The sequence below is a fragment of the Heloderma suspectum genome, chromosome 3 (genome assembly GCF_057233095.1).
Source record: "Heloderma suspectum isolate Gila_16-S chromosome 3, 16-S_ref, whole genome shotgun sequence".
NCBI classification, from domain to species: domain Eukaryota; kingdom Metazoa; phylum Chordata; class Lepidosauria; order Squamata; family Helodermatidae; genus Heloderma; species Heloderma suspectum.
The window spans coordinates 329,925,450-329,952,650 of NC_139460.1; the positions used below are offsets into that span (position 1 = coordinate 329,925,450).

Here is a 27,201-nt window from a genome sequence, read left to right on the forward strand (position 1 = left end):
AACCTAAGTGTTTTGAAGATCCAGGTACACAATGACCCTATCAGCGCCCTCCCTTCCCCAGCCCCCAAGATCTGATTCTGGTCAGTCACGGCCAGCTCATATCTCATCAGTTTCTGAAATTAATATGAAATTAATATGTTTTGCTCCATTTGCATCACTTTTCAGTAGCTTACACTGAACACATCACCTGACAGCCATTCCATCAAGCTGTAGCAGAGGGAGAAAACAATGCAGTGATCACTCGAAGCCAACATGGATTTGTCAAGAACAAATCCTGCCAGACAAACCTGATCTCATTTTTTGATCAAGTAACCTCCCTTGTAGACTGTGGGAATGCTGTAGACATCATATACCTCGACTTCAGCAAAGCTTTTGACAAAGTGCCCCATGATCTCCTGATGAGCAAACTAGCTCAAAGTGGGCTACATGAAACAACCATCTGATGGATCCACAGTTGGCTACAGAATCGGACTCTAAGAGTGCTTATCAATGGGATCTTCTGCAGATGACACAAAATTGGGCAGGATAGCTAATACTTTGGAAAACAGAAACAAAATTCAAAGTGATCTTGATAGACTGGAGCACTGGGCAGAAAACAACAGAATGACATTTAACAGGGATAAATGCCAAGTTCTGCATCTAGGAAAAAGAAACCAAATGCACAGTTACAAGATGGAGGACACATGGCTCAACAATACTACAAGCGGGAAGGATCTTGGAATTGTTGTAGGTCACAAGCTGAATATGAGCCAACAATGTGATGGGGACTGGAAACAAAGCCCTATGAAGAGAGACTGAAATAAATGGGTATGTTTAGCCTTGAGAAGACTGAGGGGAGATAGGATAGCACTCTTCAAGTACTTGAAAGGTTGTCACAGAGAGGAAGGCCAGGATCTCTTCTCAATCATCCCAGAGTGCAGGACACAGAATGGTGGGCTCTCCCACACTGGAGGCCTTCAAGACGAGGCTGGACAGCCATCTGTCAGGGATGCTCTGACTTGGATTCCTGCATTGAGCAGGGGGTTGGACTCGATGGCCTTGTAGGCCCCTTCCAACCCTACTATTCTATGATATGATTCTATGATAAGTTACAGGAAGCCAGATTCCAGCTGAACATCAGGAAAAAATGCCTGACTGTTAGAGCAATTTGACAATGGAACCAATTACCTAGGGAGGTGGTGGGCTCTCCCACACTGGAGGCATTCAAGATGAGGCTTGACAGCCATCTGTCAGGGATGCTCTGACTTGGATTCCTGCGTTGAGCAAGGGGGTGGACTCGATGGTCTTGTAGGCCCCTTCCAACCCTACCGTTCTATGATTCTATGAGAAGGGTCCATTAGCTTTGCTGGAAAACCGGCTCCATCAGAGCCCTCCTCAGCCTGGACTGTTTCCAGATGGTCATCATAAGTACTACAATTTAACTTTACAAACTGGTGCCTTGGTTTGTTTTTTCCTCTTTCCTCCCCACCCATTTTTCCTTTTGTGCCAACTCTTCTTAGTTCATGAGACTTGCAGGCAGAGACGATCTTGTTTTCACTGATTACATGTAAGCTGCTTTGGGTGTCTTTTGGGGCAAACATGCTTCAAACAAACAAACAAACAAACAAACATTTATCTTTTGTGGCCCATTCACCCAAGTTTGGAGAGGTCCTTCTGAAACTCTCCTTTGGACTAAAAGCAAAGAGCTGAATGCCCCCAACCACGGCACAGACTGTTGCTGATGAGAGGCAGAGGCCAAGGAAAAGCTGTGAGGACAAGTCCATGGCAATGGCACAGACACCAGATCCTCGGACGCAACCTGTGAGGAGGGAACAGAAACTCCCAGGCTCAGCTGAGCAGCTGCTGTCCCAGACAAAACTTTGCTTCACCTCTTCAGTGAAGGAGTGTCTAGAAAGAATACAAGCATTTCTGTCCTAAAACCAGCATTTGTTTACAGAAAGTCCCACAAAGATTGTTCAGTATTATTAATCTCAGTTTTAACCATTTCCTCCAGCTCCAGATAGCAAACAAAGGTCTTTTAAAGATTAAGTAACTAGACCATAAAACCAATTACCATCTCATCTTCGTCACCTTTGTTGACCACCTTTTCCTCATTTTCCATGTTCACCGTGATGTTGAGCTTCTCAGTGTCAGACACAGGAAGATCTGTAGTGAGGAAGAGAGGAAAAACAAGCTTTTAAGAAACATTTTACAAAGATTTGCTCATTCTGCCGCTGTTGCATATACTTTCTCCAGGTATTCCCCAGTACCATACCATACACATCCAATTTGTGTTAACATGCATAAAAATAATATTCTCCCTAAATTTCAGCTTCACCACAAATAGCCAACAGCAGCATGCACACATAAGAAACATCATTGGAGCTGGACATTTGGTTCATGGCTAGATCTAAATAAAATGGATATAGTAAAATTTTGGTGTGAAACTCTTGACATACACTGAATTGTGTGTGTTTTTCTAAAACTTGAATTGCATTTTCAATTTTTTTTTTAATATACAGAAGATAAAAAGGATTTCCAGGTACGTACTAACAAATACTGTCAACCAGGCAAACCAGCTCAAACCTACAACACTGGAACTCCTTCTTGGGGTATTTTCTGCTCCCATTCGGTAAGTATTTCCTCCACTGCTCCCAAAAGTGGTCAGTGTGTTCCTTCTCTACCTGCATGTGCCCTGATACAGTTAAGTTATCACAACATTCCATATTTTCCTACATTAATCTTCAGTTGATTGGTATCATAGGATATTACCCATTTTTTGCCACCATAGATTTTGTACCCACCAACAAATTCACCAAAAGCAACTCATTAAATATTACCACCTGTGAAAAACATCTTCCATAAGATCTTGAATTTGGACATCTATCCAAAAGCTTTGTATAATTTTACCACCACACAAGCCATCTTCTTTATGGAAACACTAACTTGCGGCTGTGTGCTACATTTTTAAAAAATTATCACTCCCATATCATACTCTTGGAATAAAGCTTCCCTTCATTGCTATATTTGGCGAAATTGTTGGGCACATCCTACAAACAATTTCCCACAGGGCCTTCACTATACCTTCTCCTAAACCTTATATCATAGCCTCTGATATGACCTAGGGAGGTGGTGGGCTCTCCCACACTGGAGGCCTTCAAGACGAGGCTGGACAGCCATCTGTCAGGGATGCTCTGACTTGGATTCCTGCACTGAGCAGGGGGGTTGGACTCGATGGCCTTGTAGGCCCCTTCCAACCCTACTATTCTATGATTCTATGATATTTCCAGACAATAGCAAGTTCAGCAAAATATACCTTTTAACAAGATGCCCATTATATGTTTTTATATTAACAAAGTATGTGCAAACATAATAAAAGTGTGCATTACTTTGCATTCACTCTGTATCCTCCAGATTAAGTTCTTAATCTGAAAATATTGAAACCATGTGGTGGGAGGCTGACTGTACATTTTGGAAGAGGAGGAGTTATGTGTCACAAATCTCTCACCCCTGTGCAACGCATAAAGATCCAAGTCAGATTTGCTCTCTTCCAAAATTTAAATTAAAGCAAAATATTTTCAGTCTATTTTACTTAATTTTTAGTGTTATCATGTTAGGCAGGATATTTTATTACTCATATTGCTGTCTCGTTGTTGTTGGACTCTATTGTTGTTTTTATGGCAATTATTATAAATCCTACTGTATATTGTGTTTTAGTATGTTGGAAGCCGCCTTATGAGGGTGTGGTCCTAAAAATATTCTTCACAGACAGACAGAGTTCTTAATTGCTCTTCCTCCCAGAAAAACTTTATGGGAGATGGATCTGATGCTAGATCCTTTTGACATTTACCACCTGCATTTAGAATGTCAGGATAGATCTTGCACTCACCATCACTCCATCTTTGCCGTAATATGTTACAGGGATATTTTGCCTTTTAAATGTGTTCAGTAAAGTCGCTCTGCCACCACTGAATCAATACTGGTTGAGCCCCTAACAGTGAGTATTTAAAATACAAAGATGAAGACTCAAAGTCTTACAAGTGTGAATCAAACAATACAGATGAGCAGTCCAAGCAATACCTGCCAATACTTCAGCCAATATTAAGCCTAGTTTGGGCAGGCCTCCCATGTGCTTTGGGTTCAAGGGGCGCCCAGAAATTCAGGTGGGAGCTATGCTAAGTCACTAGATTTATTTATAAAATTTATTTTCATTATAAAATAAATCCAAGGTACAATACCAACAAAATTTAAATTCCTACAAATACACAATAAAAAGGCTGGTGTCTGGATGAGCCCCTTCCTAAAAAGAGCAATGCTGACAGCTAATGCAAGAAGTAACAGAGAGGAGAATCATGAGCCACGTAAGGAAGGTGGAACCGGCATCACTCAGATTTGCTCTCTTCCAGTCACCAACTCCCCTCAGTAACTTCTTCTCACTAAGGGTCCCCTAAAAGGAACTAGGAGAGGTGCAGAGTCCCTGATGACCACTTCTGCTTCATAGGCATACAATGTCTTTGGTCACTTCCCAGTGTGAAATATGTTCAGTTACCTTCCCATAAGGGCAGGAAGAGGTTCCCAGCCTGTAGGCAGGGCCTGATATAGTTTGAAGTTGTGTACCCCTCTGGAAGTAGTGATTTTAGGTGCTTTATACATAATAAAATGTAAAGATACCCATTGCAATGATGGTTTTTAATGTTAACATTTTCTCCCATGCCGTAGGTGTTGATTTTAAACCTGTGATTTTTGGTCATATTAGGTAAGCCTTTTATTGTTTACAGGAGTCTTATCTTGTTCTGCTATGGGCTTTGGACTCCAGCAATACTTCTTGTATCCATCATTGCAAGGGGCGCTGCACATGCTCCTCCTGTGAAGGTGCAGGGTGGCTGTTCTCCAATGTGCCATGCAGAACGCTGGAGGATCAGTGGAGGCTGCACACGGGAGCCGCGGGTTGTGGTGATGATCAGCAGGTCACACTGAATCAGCATGAGAGCTGCGGCAACTGCCATGCAGTCGTTTTGGCAACAGGACACAAGATGCGTGTTTAATACATGCTGGGTTTTGATGCTGCTCTGCGAAACATGCAGGCAAACCCCTGCTACCCTCCCACCTCCAGAACTACCACAGAGTTCAGCTGGGTCCCACACATGCATGGGGCTGCAGGGGGAGGGGGGGGCTTCTCTCAGTTTTAGCACAGTACATGCTGCATCTAAGCCTCCCAAATGTATCAAATTGATCGTGGCTGGAGCAACCACATAACAGCTGTGCTGGATCAGACCAAAGGCCTATCTCGTCCAGCATTCTCTTTGTACAGTGGCCAACCAGACGCCTCTGGGAAACCCACAAACCAAGCACGAGTACCGCTAGGTGTTCAAAATGGGGAGAGAATGGAGGGGGTTTGAATGTGGTGCAAGTGTTCTCCGCACATACCCTGCCCCCTTTTTAGCCCCTCCGCTGGTGGATCTTCCTTCCCCAGTGGAGCAGATCTGCCAGCAGATCATAAGATGAGCCGTGCTGGATCAGACCAAGGGTCCATCTAGTCCACCGTTCTGTTCACACAGTGGCCAACAAGCTGCCCACAGGAAACCCACAAGCAGGACATGAACGCAACGGCACCGTCCCGCCCATGTTCCCCAGCAACAGGCACTGAGAGATATCCTGCCTCCGATACTGAAGATAATACAGAGTGATGGAGACCAGTAGTCATTGATAGCCTTATCCTCTATGAAATGCTCAGAAATCCTTGGGATCACCACACTAGCAAACCAGTCTCAGAATCTCTCCTGAGATTATCAGAAGTCCTCCACAGTTGAATTTTGGACCCTAAAACAAACCACCCCCTAGCCCTGTTAAGACATCCATTTTCAGAAGTTATTCTGGTGTGGCATTTAAGCATATATAGATGGCTAAAAATGCCTCCATGGGAAAAATACATTTCCTGTGCTTACCTGTGGTGGTTGTTTAAAAATTTATTTCACCAGGCTCTGATCCTTTGAAGAAAGCCTCTAGAGTTTAACGTTTGGCTTGAAAATGTTATTTTAAGCAGGGGGATATGTTGTATGGATCATATCTTTAAAACAGTGAAGATTTAGTACTGCAACCAGGTAGTACATTGGAAATGCATTATCTCGTGGTCATATCTCCCCAACCCCAGATTAAAGAGCTCAACTTTAACTGGGGAGAGAGAGAAATAGGCCAAATATCTTGTTAATGGCCCTAAATTTATTAAAGGCTTTCAACAGGATGCACAAGAGGATGCCCTTTCGGCTCAAACTGCCAGGCAAAGATCTTTGTACGCACAGACAAACCCTTCCATCAGCTCTGCAAATCAAAGGCTTGAGATGCCAAATGAATTAGGAGTTACATCGAAGTTTAGGATCATGCATGAGGGAAAAATGGTCCATTAAACAGACCAGAACTAATTCATTCCATCCTTGGAGATATTTTCATGGCCAACTCTGCTTTCTTGGCCACACCCCATTAACTGCATCCATACGACTTGCTAGGGGGAAATCGCTTGTGTGACTGCTGAGCATAATTATTCCAGTCCACAAACTGCCCACATTACTTCTCACAGATCTCACAGAATCATAGGGTTGGAAGGGGCCTACAAGACCATCGAGTCCAACCCCCTGCTCAGTGCAGGAAGCCTGATTCCCAGGCCATCTTCCATCCAAGTACTAGCCAGGGCTGACCCTGCTTAGCTTACGAGATCAGAACATCCCTGCTGCTCCTTCCCACCCTCAGAAACTAGTCAAGCAGGGCAAAGGTGAAGGTAAGGCCTCCAAAGGGACACCATCCCGAAGGATGCTGATCCAGAGAACACAAAATACTGTTGCTGCAGTGTTAGTGTAGCGTTCAGCAACCAACTACTCTGTAAACAACTATAGATCAGCTGCTAAGGGAAAGACACAATGCCACTTGATCTGTGGGGAGGAGGAAGAAAAGCTTTTGAGACAGAGGAATGCAACAAGCCCAAGGCAGCTCTTGACATCTCATGCTGCTGTGAGAAGCTCAGTGTCTGGCAATACTCAAGAGGGGCAACATCCGTTCACCAGCACTAATAATACAAATGACAGCAGGCACCCTCATCAACCGTTAGAGGCCAGAATCCTGCTCTAGTCCCCTTAGAACACTGCAGGGACAACCCCAAAGCCATCAAGAGAGAAGCAAGTGAACTCCATGGAGTAAGAAGGCTCCAATCTACATAAAAGATTCAGAAACAGCGGTGCTAGCAGAACAAAACAGAAAACAAAGAGTCTTCGCTAACCCGACCCTCAACAGGGAAGAACTAGACAAGTGAAGGCAAAGCATCACAAAACACACGCATGCACATACACAACTGCTGTATAGCACGCTCCCCAGGACACGGTGGCAAAACAGCCCAAAAAGGACTTATCATGCTCAGTGCCAATAGAATGCTAATTGACCGGGGGGGGGGGGTGGAAAACCAGGTGGGAGGGAAAATGGAATGGAGTATCTGAAATGAGAGCCTGGCTGACTGGCTGACTGGAACAGTGAACAGGATCACTCCAACCTGCAACATTTCGTCACTTCTTTCTAAAATGATCAGAACCCCCAGCTCCACTCATACAGGTAAGAGCGCTATCAACTACACATCAGGACATATAAAAAATCAACACCCAACAGAGAAAGGAGAAAACACTTTCTAATAAGTATACAGCTTGTCAATGAGTAACATTATTTTATAATCACAACATGGTTTCACTATTAGGCATTCTTAAAAAGCATACCCAACTTTGGACATATAAGTTTGGAAGGTTGAGGGGAAAAAGTAAAACTACGTTTTCCAGTAACTTTGAACTCTGAAAGTAAACATGGACAGCCCAAAAAACAACCAGAATCCCATCCACTGGACCTCTGCAACATCACTTCTTGAATGTCATTGTTGGCCAAATTAGAGGTACTTTATCTGCACGGCAAGATATTCAAGGATCACAGAATTATGTGAGACACTAAGGGTTTAAGAAAACACCACCGGGTCCCTGCTCCTTGTTCACTATCTCCTATGTCCTCCGCTCCTTTCTAAGCTAGAGCTTGAGCCCTTGAGCACAGCAACTCAGTGTCTCTACTATCACTGATACAGTCTCATGAGAATCCACGCGGCACCATCAACAGCACCAGGAAAGCACCTGTCCTGAGGAGAGCAGATGAAAGGCGACTTAAGGCGGCAGGCAGGCAGGCAGGCGGGCAGGCGCTCCTCTCCCCAGCAGCTCCCACAGGCAGTCCGCCTCCCCTGCTTTTATTACTCAGACTTGCGTGAAGCAGCTCCCAACAGCCAGCACTCTATCTGCAAGGGAAGTCCCGCCAATGAACTATTTTGTCTAAACTCTTAAAAAAGAGCGTCTCCAAAGGCAGCTTATCAGGAGAGCATTTGGCATCGCTTGCCTTGCAGGGTCTGTGGGTGTTTTTAAACCACCCCAAAAACAACAATGGGAAGCTTGAATGGGCTGGGACAGAGGATGTGAGCACAGCCCCCAGACTGCTGGTGCAGCGCACTCTATTCAAAGTGTGCCAGTGGGCCACTAGGGGCTGAGGCCCCAGCCCCATGTGCATGCTAAGCCCTGATGTTATCTCCAGAACAAAAAGCATTTAGGATATTATGCTGCCGACCAAACCCTTCCTTGCCTGTACAATGGGTAGCTTTGTGCTCAGACCTGGAGCAAACACACAATGCAAGACACAAAAATGGTGAGGCAGGCGCCAGCACTTCACAGATGAAGTAAGTTTACTGTCCGTTATCATTTTCTCCATGGAATAAATCTTAAGGCAAGAATAGGCATAGCCAGCAAGCACCAACCAAGCTGGTCTAGACGTCTCTCAGAGCTGGACAAACACCCAAGAGTTGCTGAACCCAAGGACTCAGGACTTGTTTCCCCCTGCCCAAGAAACAACAGAAACATCCACCAGAAGTTTAAGACTGGCTTCCTGGAGAGAACTCGCCCACTTGATTGTGTACCCAAGGAAGAGCTGCCAGGGAATGAGAAGCGAGCGAGCGGGGGGGGGGGGGGGAGTCCCCATCCCTGAGATATGCCAGCCAATTTGCACGCACATTCTGTACAGTGGTTAGGTGACTTTTTTGAAAGAAAGCTGGGAAGCTACATGTACTTCATTGCCACTCATTGCCACAGACCATGAAGCACATTACCACGTGCTTCATGGTCTGGCTTTCTTCCTACATGTGTCTGAAGACTATGATGGGGCACTATTAGAGCTGTTCTCTCGGCTGCGGTGCATGAGACTTCGTCCATGTCTCTAATCCGTCCTCCCGGGAGACAACATACCTGGCGAGTCCACAGGTCCTCGCGACATACTTGGGCCTCGATCCCATGCAGCAAGGAGTCTCCCACTACTACTACTCTTCTCTTCTTGTTGTAGGCCTGGGTTTCATCGCCTCTGTTTGACTGGCCTTTAGCCTCTTGCTCACTCTCGTGTAGGTTCCCCTGTGATTCTTCCTCTGCAGGCTGTCCTCCAGTGTCATCCGCAAGTACCTGGAATCAGTTCCACAGCTCCACTGCTTCCACTGGTGCAGAGTGGCATCTAGTTCTGCTTCTCCTAACTGTCACCCTTTTCCAAGGAGTATCCTCTACTCCATTTTTCTTTACCTCAGCATTTCCCACTTCTGCCTCAGCTTGCTGTTGCTCTTCAAGCTTCTGGTCTTCACTTTGCTGCTGTAGTTCCACCCTTCTGTCCAAGAACTATTTGTGTTCTCTTATTCCCCGGAGGGTCGACAGTCACGGCTCCGGTCCTCTTACTTTTTCTTCCAGCAGCGTGATCAACTTGCACTTGTTGCAGGTGTAGGCCATGTTGTTCTCAGGCAAGAAAACAAACATGGCACATGCCTTGCAGGTCACCACCACTGGAGAGTCTTGTCCTTCCACTGCCTCTTTTCCCTTTTGTGTCTAGCTTTGTGATTGTTCTAGACTAGCCTGTGCCTGCTCCTCTACTCAGTAGAGGTTAAAAGCAGAGTCCCACTGGTGTGGAAGTGTGTGTTACAAGACAAATCAATGGAAAAAGTTAGTTAAAAATAAAATAAAATAAAAATGAAAAAAAAATGCTAGGGGCCTCCCCCTTGACCTCCCCTGCCGAACTCCCCCGGCCAACTCCTGTTTGCTCCCCCTGTTCGCTCCCTCTGGTTGCTCGCTCTTTGGGAGCTTGCTTGCTTCTGTAGTCCCTGGAGCAGCTTCCTCTGCTCTGCTCAGCTGGGAGGCGGGAAACACACTAATGTTTGTGAAGAGCTTTCTTAAAGTTTCAACCATGAACTTAACCATAAAAGGACAGAGAAATCGTTATCTACCACAAACAAAATATAGAAGCAACAGAACAGAAAGCTGAGATTAGGAATAAATGGTCAATTCTCCCAATGGAGGGATGTAAACAGCGGGGTGCTACAGGGATCTGTATTGGGACCAATGCTTTTCAATTTATTTATATACGATCTGGATTTAGGAGTGACCAGTGGGGTGGCGAGGTTTGCTGATGACACCAGTTTAGGGTGGTTAAAACAAAAAGGAGCCGTGAAGAGCTCCAAAAGGATCTCTCCAAACTGGGAGAACAAGCGACAAAATGGCAAATGGGGTTCAATGCCAGCAAGTGTAAAGTGATGCATATTGGGGTAAAAAATCCCAATCATATATAAACTAACAGGACATGAGCATGCGGTGCCTGACTAAGAGAGAGATCTTGGGGTTGTCATGGACAGATGGAAGAAAATGGTGACCTTGTGTGTGTGGCTGCTGTGAAAATCGCAAATTCCATGTTAGGCACAAGTAAGAAAGGAATCAAAAATAACACTACCAATATCATACTGCCCTTCTACAAACATATAGTCTGACCACACTTGAAATAACGTGTACAGTTCTGGTTACCGCACCTAAGAAAGTATATTGTAGAGTTGGGAAAAGTGCAGAAAAGGGCAACCAAAATGATCAAGGGGCTGGAGCAGTTCCCCTACAAGGAAATCTTACAACATCTGGAACTGTTTAGCTTAGAGAAAAGGCAAGTGAGGGGAGACATGACAGAGGTGTACAGAATTATGCCTAGTGTGAAAAAAGTGGAGAGGGAGGCATTTTCCTCCACCTCTCATAATACCAATGGGGTTATCCCATGAAGCTGGCTGGTGGAAGATTCAGGACTGACCAAAGGAACCCCTCCTTCATACAGCGCAGAGTTAAACTATAGAAGTCACTACTGCAAGATGCAGTGATGGCCAGCAATTTGGATGGCTTTAAAAAGGAATCAGCCAAATTAATGGCAAAGAAGGTTATCAATAGCATATAGCCATCAGGACTAGTAGCCACCATCAGTATGCTGGGGAACATGACTGGGAAGGTACTATTTTATATTACATGCCTTTGGTCTGTAAGTGGGCCTGTTGGTTTGGATGCTGTTTTTATTCTGTAATTGTTATGTTTTTATTGTATTTTAATGTGTTTAATTTTTTAACTATTTTTAAAAATTGTAAGCCCCCTTGAGTGCCATTTTTTGGTAGAATCATAGAATAGTAGGGTTGGAAGGGGCCTACAAGACCATCGAGTCCAACCTCCTGCTCAATGCAGGAGTCCAAGTCAGGGCATCCCTGACAGATGCCTGTCCAGCCTCGTCTTGAATGCGTCCAGTGTGGGAGAGCCCACCACCTCCCCAGGTAATTGGTTCCATTGTCGTATTGCTCTAACAGTCAGGATGTTTTTCCTGATGTTCAACCGGAATCTGGCTTCCTGTAACTTGAGCCCATTATTCCGTGTCCTGCACTCTGGGATAATCAAGAAGATTTTTGCAGTGATTACTCAAAGCCAACACGGATTGCAGTGATTACTCGAAGCCAACATGGATTTGTCAAGAACAAATCCTGCCAGATGAATCTGATCTCGTTTTTGGATCAAGTAACCCTTGTGGACCATGAGAACGCTGTACACATAATATACCTCGACTTCAGCAAAGCTTTCAACAAAGTGCCCCATGATATCCTGATGAGCAAACTAGCTCAAAGTGGGCTAGATGAAACAACAATCTGGTGGATCCACAGTTGGGTACAGAATCGGACTCAAAGACTGCTTATCAATGGGACCTTCTCAACCTGGGGAGAGGTAACGAGTGGGGTACCGCAGGGCTCAGTCCTGGGCCCAGGGCTCTTCAACATCGTTATGACTTGGAGGAGGAGGTGCAGGGAATGCTGATCAAATCTGCAGATGACACAAAATTGGGCAGGATAGCTAATAACTTGGAGGACAGAAACAAAATTCAAAGTGATCTTGATAGAGTGAAGCGCTGGGCAGAAAACAACAGAATGACATTTAATAGGGATAAATGCAAGTTCTGCATTGAGGAAAAAGAAACCAAATGCAGTTACAAGATGGGGGATACGTGGCTCAACCACACTACAGGTGAGAAGGATCTTGGAATTGTTGTCAATCACAAGCTGAATCTGAGCCAACAATGTGATGTGGCTGCAAAAAAGGCAAATGCTCTTTTGGGCTGCATTCATAGAAGCATTGCTTCCAAATCCCGGGAAATACTAGTTCCCCTCTACTCAGCACTGGTTAGGCCTCACCTGGAGTACTGTGTCCAGTTCTGGGCACCACATTTTAAGAAGGATGCAGACAAACTGGAGAGGGTTCAGAGGAGGGCAACGAAGATGAACAGGGGACTGGAAACAAAGCCCTATGAGGAGAGACTGAAAGAACTGGGCATGTTTAGCCTTGAGAAGAGAAGACTGAGGGGAGATAGGATAGCGCTCTTCAAGTACCTTGAAAGGTTGTCACAGACAGGAAGGCCAGGATCTTTTCTCCATCATCCCAGTGTTCAAGACACAGAATAATGGGCTCAAGTTACAGGAAGCCAGATTCTGGCTGAACATCAGGAAAAATGTCCTGTCTGTTAGAGCAACATGACAGTGGAACCAATTCCCTAGGGAGGTAATGGGCTCTCCCACACTGGAGGCCTTCAAGACAAGGCTGGACAGCCACCTGTCAGGGATGCTCTGACTTGGATTCCTGCATTGAGCAGGGGGTTGAACTCGATGGCCTTGTAGGCCCCTTCCAACCCTACTATTCTATGATTCTATAAGAGATCCAATAAATTAATAAACAAACAAACACACTCATGTCCTGCTTGTGGATTTCCCACAGGCAGCTGGTTGGCAACAGTGTGAACAGAATGCTGGACTAGACGGACCTTTGGCCTGACGCAGCATGGCTCTTCTTATATTCTGAGGTCAATGGAGCCAAGTCCTGCATTTCTCAGCAAACAGGCCTACGACTGGCCTTTGCCAAGAGGTTGACAAAATGCTGTTTTATGCACTGAATTATATGAGCCCCCCGTGCCTTCTTCAGGGAGAGCGAGCAAGCAGATGAAGTACAACTTCACTTCATTTATGCTTTTAAGGTGTTCAAAGCATTTCACATGTATCTCAGTGATCCTTATATCAACCCTCTACCATTTTTATTATTATTAACCCCACTGTTTGTCTGATGGCTAGAGAAGCCTACCACAATCCGGAAATGTAGTCCAGTATTACTCCCCATTGCAGGCACGGGGTGGGGTGGTCCTTGGGTGGAGCAAGAGGGATCGATGGCAACTCTTCCATCCCGTGGCAGGCAGGCCCTGGCCCTCTTGCCACGGGACACACACACTGGTGGGGGTTCGAAACCAACCAAGAAGGTGGCGAGCTTGCGCTGCTGTATGCTCTCTCTAGCTTCTCCATTCAACCAGGGGGGCGGGGTGGGGGGGTAGCTAATGTTGCAAACAAAGCCAGAAAAACACAGCCGCCCCACCTTTGCTTGAGGACAGCGAGCTCAGCTGTGCCTGTGTTTGCACAAGCAAGGCAGGGCCCAGGGGAGGCGGCCTGACTGAGCCGATGGAAGGGGCCTCAGTAAGAGGGCCTGACTGCTGGACGAGGCCAATGGCCTGTCTGGCTAGCCTCCTGCTGCCATCCCATGCCGCTCAACCAGATGCCCCCCAAGCAGCCAACAAGCAGGACACGAAGGCAATGGCCTTCAGCCGGAGTTGCTCCACAGCAGCTGCCAATTCTGCCATTCCCAGGCTTAAATTTCAATAAAAACCGCATCTAAAAAGCAATTTTAAGCCCCACCACATCCTTGACTCCTCCTCCTTCTTCAGCATACAGCAACAGTCATTCATGCTCCTATATATCTTAGATTATTTATTTTGTGGAAAACCAACAAAGAGTCTCGTGGCAGCTTCAAGACTGACCAATTGATTATGGCACAGGCTTCCATGGGCTAGAGTCTGCTTCATCAGATGCATGAAGGGAATCAGGATTACAATTATTTTTTGCCTGTGATAATTATGCCGGGGCAGCTGTGTCATCGCCACGCTGCCTTGTCAAATGTCGCTGCAACTATGTTGCTTTTATGTGATTGCCGCAGTCTGTCCTTTTTGCATTTCGTTTCCCTCTGACTTCGTACCTCTCCCCTCACCACCCCAGGAATACCCTGCAGGCATCTGATGAACATAAGAACATAAGGAAAGCCCAAAAGCCGGATCAGAACAAAGGCCCACCCAGTCCAGCATTCTGTTCACACAGTGACCAACTAGATGCCTCTAGGAAGCCCACAAGCAGGACATGAGCACAAGGGCGCCCTCCCACTCAGAATTGGCCCTGGCCACAAAAGCCCCTGCCACCATGCATTTGCTGGTCTTTACAGTGCCACAGGAGTCTTCCTTGGTTTTGCGCCAGGAGACGAACATGCCTGCTGCAACTGCCCTGGAGGATACTGTGGACGTTCCTGACCAATCCATGGCTAACATCTTCCAAAGCGTAGGAGCAGCCAGGTCAGTCTGCAGAAAACCACAGGGTCTTAAAGCACTTAAAGAGTAACACATTTATTTTGGCAGAAGCTTTTGTCCACTTCATCAGATGCATGAAACATTAGCCTCAACTGCCAGGTAGTCACAGATGGATGGGGGGCAGGGATTGTAAATGGAGGAGTTTAGCTGGCAATGAACTGCAAAAAGTCCAGTCCATGACCATTCCGCTGCATCTTTTCAGACCCAAAGAGTCTCAAACGCCCACTTATAATCATCCCCCTTTGCTGATGAACTTGACAAAGCGCTTTTAGCCACTACCATGGCAAGATGAGTTCCCCAACCCTCTGATAACCTTAGTATCACTTCTTCACCCTTTCTTGCATTCCACTCCTTTCCACGTAGCATGACCCACAGTGTTTTATAGTATGTTTTATCCTGCTCCTCAGCTTAAAAAACGCTCCCAAAGCAGCTTGCAAACCAACCAGTAAAATAAGACAGTCCCTGCCCACAGGCTTACAATCTAAAAAGACACAACACAAAAGGAAAAGGGGATGGAGAGGGAAAAGGAAAAAAATTAAGTAGATCTTCAGCAGGGATGGTGGAATGGCGTTCACACCACGCAGACAGCAAGTCTGCACACAGCAGGTCTCAGTGGCTATTTGCTGACTTTAATGGCCCCAGGAGCGTAACCAAGTTACCTGTAGTTTTAGAGGGGCCTAGAGATCCATAATGTTTTGCTTAGGTTCATTACTAGTGCAATTCCCTTGCTAGTGGGCCTCTGAGCATGTCAAATGAATCAAAGGTCAATAGCGCGGCCTCAGCGCATTCCATGCTAACAAAGGCTAGTATCTTATCAGGGCCTAGTATGTGCCTGAGACCCCTTCATGGATCACTGCCTTGTTGTGGCGAAGGGGCTTGCGTAACTCAGTGAAGCCATAAGCTATGCCATGCAGGGCCACCCAAGACGGACAGGTCATGGTGGAGAGTTCTGACAAAATGTGGTCCACTGGAGAAGGAAATGGCAACCCACTCCAGTATTCTTGCCAAGAAAACCCCATGGAATGTATCACAAGGCTAAAAGATATGACGCCGGAAGATGAGCCCCTCAGGTTGGAAGGTGTCCAATATGCTACTGGGGAAGAGCAGAGGGTATTTCCAAGTAGCGCCAGAAAGAGTGAAGCGGCTGGGCCAAAGCCGAAAGGACACTCAGCTGTGGATGTGTCTGGTGGTGAAAAGAAAATCCGATGCTGTAAAGAACAATATTGTTTAGGAACCTGGAATGTCAGATCAATGAATCAAGGTAAGCTGGAGGTGGTCAAACATGAGATGGCAAGATTGAACATCGACATCTTGGGAATCAGTGAACTAAAATGGACAGGCATGGGCGAATTTAATTCAGGTGACCATCGTATCTACTATTGTGGGCAAGAATCCCTTAGAAGAAATGGAGTAGCACTCATAGTCAACAAAAGGGTGGGAAAAGCAGTACTGGGGTACAATCTTAAAAATGATAGAATGATCTCAGTACGAATCCAAGGCAAACCATTCAACATCACAGTAATTCAAGTCTATGCCCCAACCACTGAGGCCAAAGAAGCTGAGGTTGATCGGTTCTATGAAGACCTACAACACCTTCTAGAACTAACACCAAAAAAAGATGTCCTCTGCATCATAGGGGATTGGAATGCTAAAGTAGGAAGTCAAGAAATCACCGGGATAACAGGCAGGCATGGCCTTGGTGTACAAAATGAAGCAGGACAAAAGCTAATAGAGTTTTGCCAAGAGAACATGCTGATCATAGCAAACACTCTTTTCCAAAAGCACAAGAGGCAACTCTACACATGGACGTCACCAGATGGTCAATATCGAAATCAGATTGATTATGTCCTTTGCAGCCAAAGATGGAGAAGCTCCATACAGTCAGTAAAAACAAGACCTGGAGCTGACTGTGGCTCAGATCATGAGCTGCTTCTTGCAAAATTTCGGCTTCAATTGAAGAATGTCGGGAAAACCACTAAACCGTTCAGGTATGACCTAAATCATATCCCTGATGAATATACAGTGGAGGTGAGGAATAGATTTCAGGGATTAGACCTGAGAGACAGAGTGCCTGAGGAACTATGGACGGAGGTCCGTAACATTGTTCAGGAGGCAGCAACGAAATCCATCCCAAAGAAAAAGAAATGCAAGAAAGCAAAGTGGCTGTCTGATGAGGCTTTACAAGTAGCTCACGAAAGAAGGGAAGCGAAAAGCAAGGGAGAAAGGGGAAGATATACCCAACTGAATGCAGAGTTCCAGAGAATAGAAAGGAGAGACAAGAAGGCCTTCTTAAATGAACAATGCAAAGAAATCGAGGAAAACAACAGAATGGGAAAGACTAGAGATCTCTTCAAGAAAATTGGAGATCTCAAGGGAACGTTTTGTGCAAAGACGGGCATGATAAAGGACAAAGAAGGCAGGGACCTAACAGAAGCAAATGAGATTAAGAAGAGGTGGAAAGAATACACAGAAGAACTATACAGGAAAGATCTGAATGTCCCTGATAGCCATGATAGTGCGGTCACTGAACTTGAGCCGGACATCCTCGAGAGTGAAGTCAAGTGGGCCTTAGGAAGCATTAGTAACAACAAAGCTAGCGGAGATGACAGTATTCCAGCCGAGCTATTTAAAATCCTAAAAGATGATGCTGTTAAAGTGCTGCATTCAATATGCCAACAAATCTGGAACACTCAACAGTGGCCACAAGACTGGAAAAGGTCAGTTTACATTCCAATTCCAAAGAAGGGCAACGCCAAAGAGTGTTCAAACTACCGCACAATTGCGCTCATTTCACATGCCAGCAAGGTGATGCTCAAAATCCTACAAGCTAGGCTTCAGCAGTATGCGAACCGAGAACTACCGGAAGTACAAGCTGGGTTTCGAAGAGGCAGAGGAACTAGAGATCAAATCGCCAACATTCGCTGCATCATGGAGAAAGCCAGAGAATTCCAGAAAAACGTCTATTTCTGCTTCATTGACTACGCTAAAGCCTTTGACTGTGTGGATCACAACAAACTGTGGCAAATTCTGAAAGTGATGGTACACCTTACCTGTCTCCTGACAGAAACCTGTCCTGAGAAACCTGTACGAGGGTCAAGAAGCAACAGTCAGAACCAGACATGGAACAACCGATTGGTTCAAAATTGGGAAAGGAGTACGACAAGGCTGCATATTGTCACCCTGCTTATTTAACTTATATGCAGAGTACATCATGAGAAATGCCGGGTTGGATGAATCAGAGGTCGGAATTAAGATTGCTGGGAGAATTATCAACAACCTCCGATATGCAGACGATACCACCCTAATGGCAGAAAGCGAAGAGGATCTCAAGAGCCTCTTGTTGAGGGTGAAAGAGGAGAGTGCAAAAGCTGGTTTGAAACTCAACATTAAAAAAACGAAGATCATGGCATCTGGCCCCATCACTTCCTGGCATATAGAAGGGGAAGAAATGGAAGGAGTGACAGATTTTACTTTCTTGGGCTCCAAGATCACCGCAGACGGTGACTGTAGCCATGAAATTAAAAGACGCTTGCTCCTTGGGAGGAAAGCTATGGCCAACCTAGACAGCATAGTAAGAAGCAGAGACATCATCTTGCCGACAAAGGTCCGTCTAATCAAAGCTATGGTTTTCCCAGTAGTAACGTATGGCTGTGAGAGCTGGACTATAAGGAAGGCTGAGCGCCGAAGAATTGATGCTTTCGAACTGTGGTGCTGGAGAAGACTCTTACGAGTCCCCTGGACTGCAAGGAGGTCAAATCAGTCCATCCTAAAGGAAATCAACCCTGAGTGCTCATTGGAATGACAGATAATGAAGCTGAAGCTCCAATATTTTGGCCACCTAATGCGAAGAGAAAACTCCCTGGAAAAGACCCTGATGCTGGGAAAGACTGAAGGCAAAAGGAGAAGGGGACGGCAGAGGATGAGATGGCTAGATAGCATCACGGATGCAATGAATATGAACTTGAGCACGCTCCGGGAGAGAGCGCAGGACAGGAAGGCCTGGCGTGCTATGGTCCATGGGGTCACGAAGAGTCGGACACGACTGAACGACTGAACAACAACAACAACATGTGCCTGAGAAGTGAGGCTATGTTTATGCTAAGCTACAGGTTCTGCGCTGGGAAAGTTCTGATTGTTTTCCTTCTAAACAAGCACTGTTATCCTATCCTGGAGAAGTTGCAGATGAACACTAATTAATGCTTGCTGCTGTCATGCTGCCTCACTGCTAACATGTAGGAGGGTTCAGAGGAGGGCAACAAAGATGATCAGGGGACTGGAAACAAAGCCCTATGAGGAGAGACTGAAAGAACTGGGCATGTTTAGCCTGGAGAAGACTGAGGGGAGATAGGATAGCGCTCTTCAAGTACTTGAAAGGATGTCACAGAGAGGAAGGCCGGGATCTCTTCTTGATCATCCCAGAGCGCAGGACACGGAATAATGGGCTGAAGTTACAGGAAGCCAGATTCCGGCTGAACATCAGGAAAAGCTTCCTGACTGTTAAAGCAACATGACAATGGAACCCATGACCTAGAGAGGCGGTGCGCTCTCCCACACTGGAGGCCTTCAAGACGAGGCTGGACAGCCATCTGTCAGGGATGCTCTGACTTGGATTCCTGCACTGAGCAGGGGGTTGGACTGGATGGCCTTGTAGGCCTCTTCCAACCCTACTATTCTATGACTCTATGTATGGTATAAAACCCATTTTACCCCATGGCTCTGGGTTCAGAGAAGCTGTCTGATCCAACCACTGGGTACGCCTATGTGCTGTTTGTACTCAATATAGTACTCCTTGTAAGTAAACCTGGATCTGATTTATCACTATCTTGGCACCTCTAAATTAAGAGGCCTACTGTAGGGGAAATACACTGACTGACCAGGGAGGCAAGGGCAGGAGAGCAAGAAAAGCCCCACAGGGAACCACATCTGCCTTGACAGAGCTTCCGGCTGCAAGCCTCAACACCCTGATTTGCAAGCCTGAGCGGTTTCACTGGGTGACTCAGAGCACTTTCCCAAGCGACACTGGAACCACTCTAGTGCCTCACACGCTTTGTGACCACCCATAACCTTTTCTGTGTTCGTTGGAGGGCTAGTGGGGAAACACATCTTTAATTATACCATCTTAGTTAGCAAAGTAACATTAACACGCGGGAAATGCTATGGCCTAGGGCAGAGATCATCTTTTTCAACCTAAGCCACACACCCCCGCCCCGCCCCCGCTGTCCCATCTGCATTTGCCTATTATCTGCTCAAGAAGCTACATTCTATCAAGACATCCTGCAAGTTCTCTACGAGATGGAGCCCGGCAAACACTAGCCCCAAAGGAACTTCAGGGTTGATTCCCGCCTCCAAGTCGAGACATGGGAGTCCCCCAAGCTCAGCCTCGCACCTGCTGGGACAAGGACTGCAGCACAGCGCTGCACCACCCGCCTTTCCTGCAGGTGCACTCAGCCTGGCAACCCATTAGATGCCGACTATTTACGGCGGGGTGGGCAACGTCAGAAGATCCAGGGGCCATTTTGCCCCCACCCCAGGGCACTCCTGCCGCCACCACTCCAAGAAACCTGATGGCGGTGGTGACGGCAGAAACAACCACTGATTTGCAGCGGTGTGCTGCAATGGCCAAATTTAACCTTGTTGGCAATCAGTGGCAAATCAGGGGGGGTTGGCGCCACTGCAAATTCCAGCGGGGTGGCAGTGGGCTGAAGGCACAGGGGCCACCCCTGGTTCTGGACATGGGGGTTTAAATGTTATCTTCATCTGCTCTTTGCTTTATTGCCTCCAGGGTTTGGCTTTACAACTGCCAACTTGGCATCAAGCCTTCTAACTCTTCAGACAGGATACACAGCTATTGCCATTTCTTGCCAACGCTCCACGCTCCAAGAAGGCACTGCTCGGCCAGCAGAAGCCATGCAGTGCCTGCCAAGAGGGCTTAACACTACAGCGGGGACAGGCCATATGACGCCCCTGGCCCCAGTGCACACCAGACGCCTTCCCTGCTGCCCACTGAGGTGCCCGACCCCTCGCACCGTTTCTTTTAATGTTAACAATATTCTTACCAACAGCTGGGATCACTTCGAAGCAAAGTACAGCCCTGCAGCCGCTGCTCTCTGAATTGCCCATGAATGCCTCTGAGCCATGTGTGGGGCTCAAAGACAGTCCTAGGAAATGAAGATGGTGGGCAGCTGTGGGCCAACCCTTCCCCCTGCACCCAGCCACCAGGAAAAAGAGAGGGAAAGAAAAGGGCCCCTTGTCCCTTCTGGCTGCACTTGGCTAAGGAGAGGCAAGGGGGGCTAGAGAGAGCAGCGGCACATCAGCTGGGGGACTGGAGAAGCCAACCAGAAGACGGGGGGCGGGAGAGCAGCAGGAAGTCAGTGGGAGCTGGGGAAGCCACCACAGGTGGCTGGGGGGTGTTGGATGTTTGTATGCCTGAATGAATGAATGAATGAATGAATGGGGACTGCATGTGTAGGAGAGTTTGGGGGGGGTGGAGGGATCTTGACAAAAGTGTGATGTTCTATGTGCTTGCAGTGAGAAGCAGGACATTTATGCAGGCATGATGGATATATGGGGTGCTTGTATGTGCGTGAATGGATGGAGGATGTGTGACTGGGGACATGGTGTGTGTCTGTGTGTGCATGCGAGAGAAAGTGTTTCTATGGGTGGGGAGCCAGGGTGACAGAGTGTACGGATGGTGATCCGGAATGAGAGACAGAAAGAGACTGCCTTCTGTGGAATACCTTTCTGTTGGTGCTGAAAACTGTAGGTTCAAAAGAGTTGTTTAGTGTCTCAGTCTTTGGGGCAAGTTACTTGTCTTTTGTGACTAGCCACAGCTCCCATTTTGGGGTGGTGCCCAGTAGTTTCTCAAACTGTCAAATGTTCCCACAGGCCCAAAAACATTGCCTACCCCTGCTTTTCTCCATCCCATAACACCTGTCACATGCTCTTCCTCCTTTACTCTGTCTATACTTCTCAACACTAGTTGATGGTCCATAAAGCTTTGTCAATATCTCCACCCCCTCTTTCTCAAACCCAAGAAGGGCCCTTAGAATGCTGCAAGAAAGAAGGAAACAGTCTTGGAAATGTGTGATCATGATGATGATCTCTCACGGTGATCTCTCTGAGTTCCAGTTCATCTGCCCAACTCACCAGGAGCCTTCTGGTACAGACTGTAAGGGGAATGCAGTGACAGAACAAATATATCCAATTAAGAGATCACACGGCCAACTTAAGATGCTGCCATTCAAAATCTTTGCTTTTCCTGACAAACAGCTTCAAGTGTCAAATATTTATCCTGCATTGGCATGTAACGGTGGCAAATCCTGGGTTACCGAACACAATTTGCCATGGTGCATACCCAGTGAATGCCTCTACCACTTTGCATAATCAACCTCTGATTGGCCCGATCAGATTTGTGACTTGTGAACCCAGACACTATGGGTTCATCATGGGTTAAACAACTCACAGTTAACTAAAGAATTAACCGTAGGTTAAGAGAGCTTCGGCTATTGGGCGGTATAGAAATGAAATGAAATAATAGAAATGAAATAATAATAAATAGGTTAACTGTAGGTTGTTTAACCCAGAATTAACACATAGTGTCAGTAAAACATCATGAATTAACCTCTGATCGGGCCAATGGGAGGGTGATTGCTATGCAAAGTGGAAGAGGCATTCACTGGGCATGCACTGTGGCAAATTGTGAGTTAATTAACCCAGGATTTGCCACTGTTATGTGCCAACAGGGCCACTGTGTTTGGATGACATCGTTATGTGTGAACCAGGTCATTTTGGAAGGTTAGGATTTGTACGTGCAAAGAAAACTTAATTTCAATTATTCTTCCACATGATTTCCTTCCATGTACAGATGTGGCAAAGCGGCGGTTCTTGGCAGGTTACTCCCCACTGACCTGGACATTCAGCACCTTTGAATCCTTCACTATAGCTGGGTCAGCAGATCTGGAAATGCTGCTTCTCCCATGGGAGGCTTCCAGCCCCCCTCCCTTCTTTTAAAATATCTCCCTCTCTGGGCACTGACAAGCCCCTCCGAGGAGCTTCACAGTCGAAGTAGCTCAGCTGCTGAATGGCAAATGAAGCTTCTCACTTTACTCCACTAACAAGCATGGCACAATAAGCCTGACATCATCGCTGAATGAATACCTGGAAATTGTACAAGTATACCAGCTACTTTTTAACAAAGCTCTCTTCTCAATGCCTATTTTATCACTTCCCATCTTGGGTTTTCTGGTATAATGCAAGCTTTTGTTTGAGAGTTTAGGCTTAGGGAAGACCATTGTATCTTGCAAGCATCAAACCAGAGGTATTTACATTTGTAAAATGTGCACTCTTTATTTAATTATATGTTTTGTGAACTGCAAAAAATACACACCACATTCAGTTCAGAAAGGTAGGTTTAACATCAAGGATCGCCACTATGGCTAGGATTGCTGATGACTACATTAGCGATCAACTGTCGCACATATTGGCTACCATACAATATACCCTTGAGAGTCAGCCCTTACTTCCAAATAAACATGTGCACAGAATCAGGCTGCACATTTTTCAAGGACATACTCAAGGAAGGAACTGCTAATGTGGAGAGCAAATGTACTGTGCGAAGTCACCCTTTGCCTACCGTTACAAGCACGGACTGATTATGTCCCAATGGACACCTGAAGTCTAGTGGGCTTGTTCCGAACATGTATTCCCACATAAATTATTTTAATTATTGCATTACTTCCAGGTCTACTAATGCACTAAAAAGAGATGGAAAACCCCTTTTCACCATATGCCAGTGCTTCATGATACACACTCATTTGCCATCCAGCCCATACTGGGCAGAACAGCCATGCTGGGCAGAACCAGGAGGCCCATCCAGCCCAACATTCAGACTCCAGCAGCAGCCAGGCAGGTGCTCCTGGAAGATACCAGGACAATGCTAGTCTCCAGCACCCAACCACCAGGGGCAGATTGCCACTGAGCAATGGAGACTCCACCCGGCTAACTGTCATGGCTAATACCCAGCAATGGACCCATCTTCTTCTAGGAGTTTCTCTACCCCTTTTTCAGAAGTCCCTAACCATCTGCTCCCATCAGTAGTTCATGCCCTGGTCTCCTCTCGTCTAGACTACTGTAATGCACTCTACATGGGGTTACCCTTGAAGACGGTTCGGAAGTTGCAGCTGGTGCAGAACACAGCGGCCCGCCTGATTAAAGGCAGCCACCGGCGAGACCACATCACTCCAGTGCACTGGTGCACTGGAGTTGCACTGGTTACCAGTTGTTTTCCGCGGCCAAGTCAAGGTGCTGACATTGACCTTTAAAACCCTATATGGTTCTGGCACAGTCTATCTTAAGGAGCAACACCAAGGACGCCACTCAACAAGATCAGCCTCGGAAGGCCTTCTGTGTGTCCCATCAGACAAGATAGATAGGCTGGTGAGGACTAGCAACAAGGCCTTTTCTGTGGTGGCCCCCACTCTGTAGAATTCCCTCCCTAGTTACTTCCGCCATGCCCCCTCTTTGATGAGCTTCCACTGGGCTTTGAAAACCTCTGGTCAGGTGGGCATTTGGGGTGCGTTAGGGTTTTTTAGAGCAACGTTGTTTTGTTCACTTATTATGTAAATTTGTTGTATTTTGTGTTATTTGTACTGTACGCTGCCTAGAGTATCCGGGTAGCTGGCCAGATGGGCGGCTAATAGATAGATAGACAGACAGACAGACAGACAGACAGTTTTAAGTTCTGGTGTGTGAAAGTACCCAACAGAGAGTGCTCTGTACAAAGGCAACCCTGCACTCTACCCTCAGTCAGCAGCATCATTCCTAGGTAAGTTCAAGCAGCACTTAGTCCTTATAACTCAGAGAAATCTACTAAACTTTTATCAGCTTTAAAAGTTATTTACTAACGTAGCCTTCACCTCAAAACCATCAGTTTAAAACGGGGGGGGGGGGAGTTCTTGCAGAGCCTTAATGGAATGCTCACATATTTCATAGCCTCTTCCACACTGTGCAATTCCCTTGTAAATTTCACTTCTGTAATGAGGAAAACCTCCAGACAGCCTGGCAAGGATATGCAACAAGTCATGCAAGTTGGATGGCTGCCCAGCGGTTGGCCCTAACAAGCACATCTAATTGTTGTCAGTGTATTGTGGCCAAAACCTAAGAAAAAAAGAAGGGGTCTGCATTCATTACTCTGTGGGTGCATGTGCAAGCGCATGCACTGTGAAGGGGAAAAAACTCCAAGTGGCTCTTGGAGATGCAGAATGAGAGCTGGGGCTCAAGAGGCCATCTAGTCCGGCTATGTGCCCAAAACACAATTCCCCAAACCCTTAAGCATCTCCAGCTGACGTCTCCGAGACCGTGACCTCAAAAATGCCAAGAGAGATCTCAAAATCTCTTTGGGCAGCGATTTCCACTGTAGTGCTGACTGGCACTGATTATTCTGGTGCTGAGAATTAACCACACAACTTGGGATTCTGCTGTGGTGAGGCATTCGGGTCTTCCATCCAAACCACACCTAGATTACAAAACTTTGTGGGTGAAGTTGCGCTTGGGACGCCACAGTTGTGGCAGAAGAGGTGATGGATGTACATGTACCACTAGGGAACATTTTGGAACAAGTCAGGCCTGTACAAAAAGGATAAGATTATATATATTGCCACTATATATAATTACAGTAGTTATAGCCATTCCCCTTTTCTTTGCACTCACTCCTGAGGAATATACTTTCCCAGACCCAAATACTCCAGGTATCCTTCCTTCCCTTGCTTAATGAGTTTCATGCAACAACATAAGGCCTGCCCTTTCTCTCCTTAACTGACTCACTTAAAACTATCATGTTAGTTTTAAGTTACCAGATCCCAAAGTAATTTAGTATCAAGGACATGCTATTATCTCCCAACCAAAAATGCTCAGGGTGCTCTTAAGATGGAGAATGAAATCAGAGAGGCATCCAAAGGAACAAAGGTTTTAGCAATGGGGGGCTTTAATCACCCTCACATAGACTGGACAAATATAGGTTCCAATCACGACAGAGAGGCAACATTTCTAGATACACTAAACGATTGTGCTCAAGAACAGAGGGGAAGCAATCCTGGACATAGTTCTAAGTCATAGAATAGTAAGGTTGGAAGGGGCCTACAAGGCCATCGAGTCCAACCCCCAAGTGTTGCCCTGGACCTAGTGCGAGATGTGAGTTGTTGCTGAACCAACTGGAAACAGTGACCACAGTGCTTTCCATTTGTATGTAAGTGGTGAATTGCCATGGAAATCCAACAGAGTCACATTTTACTTCAGAAGAAGAAACTTCTCTAAAATGAGGGGACTGGAAAAAAGAAGAAGTTCAAAGGAAATGTCAGGAGATTCATAACACTCCAGAAAAATAGAACATAAGCCACAAAAGAACACAAAAATAAAACATAAGATTACGCTGAATCATAGAATAGTAGGGTTGGAAGGGGCTTACTGCGTTGTTTTCAAGGTGCTTACAGATGGATTGCTTTATCATCTGCTCCAGAATTTCCCAGGGATTGATGTCAGACTCACTGGTCTGTAGTTCCCAGGTTCCTCCTTTTTACCCTTTTTGAAGAGAGGAACAACATTCGCCCTCCTCCAGTCATGTGGCACTTCCCCCGTCCTCCATGATTGCTCAAACAGAACAGACAGCGGTTCTGAGAGTTCTTCTACCAGTTCCTTTATTACTCTAGGATGCAGTTCATCTGGCCCTGGAGATTTGAACTCATTCAAAGCAATGAGGTGTTCCTTGACCATATGCCTATCGATCTCAAGCTGCAATCCTGCCCCTTCAGCCTGCACTTCGCCTTTGCCAGGGGGGTCATAGACCCTCTTTTGGGAGAAGACTGAGCCAAAGTAGGAATTGAGCACTTCTGCCTTTTCTTTGTCATCTGTCATCATTTTGCCATCCTTATTTAATAGCTGAACCACCATTTCTTTCCCCTGTCTTTTAATATGCACGTAGCTGAAGAAAGCTTTTTTGTTGCTTTTAGCCTCCCTCGTTAACCTCAGCTCATTCTCAGCTTTACCCTTCCTGACGCCATCCCTGCCATTCTGTGCTACCTCCCTGTACTCTTCCTTGTAGCTTGGCCTTCCTTCCTCTTCCTATATGTGTCCTTTTTTATTTTCAGGTCATCTCTAAGCTTTTTGTGAAGCCAAATTGGCTTCTTCTGTTGTCTTCCACCTTTTCTTCTTGTTGGAATTGTTTGAAATTGAACCTTCAGAATTTCCTTTTTTAAAAGCCCCCACCCATCTTGGAGTCCTTTTCTCATCAGTCGCTTGCCATGGGACCTTACTTATCATTGTTCTGAGTTTATTAAAATCAGCTTTCCTAAAATCCAGGGTACAAGTTTGGCTACACTCGGCTTTTGCTTCCTTTAGAACCAT

General features: G+C 46.2%; 1 protein-coding gene across 9 annotated transcripts in view; it reads right to left on the minus strand.

Annotated features, from left to right (window-relative positions):
- The window catches only part of ATP13A3 (ATPase 13A3), a 132,852-nt gene that overhangs the window by 92,918 nt on the left and 12,733 nt on the right, over positions 1-27,201 (minus strand). For all 9 annotated transcript variants that reach the window (XR_014789680.1, XR_014789679.1, XM_084847833.1 and 6 more), the window contains exon 2: positions 2,054-2,145. Coding sequence is in view for 7 of the 9 variants with exons in the window: in XM_084847833.1 (XP_084703959.1) it covers positions 2,054-2,101 (48 nt within the window). In the remaining 2 variants the exon portion in view is untranslated. The remainder of the gene's footprint in view (positions 1-2,053; positions 2,146-27,201) is intronic.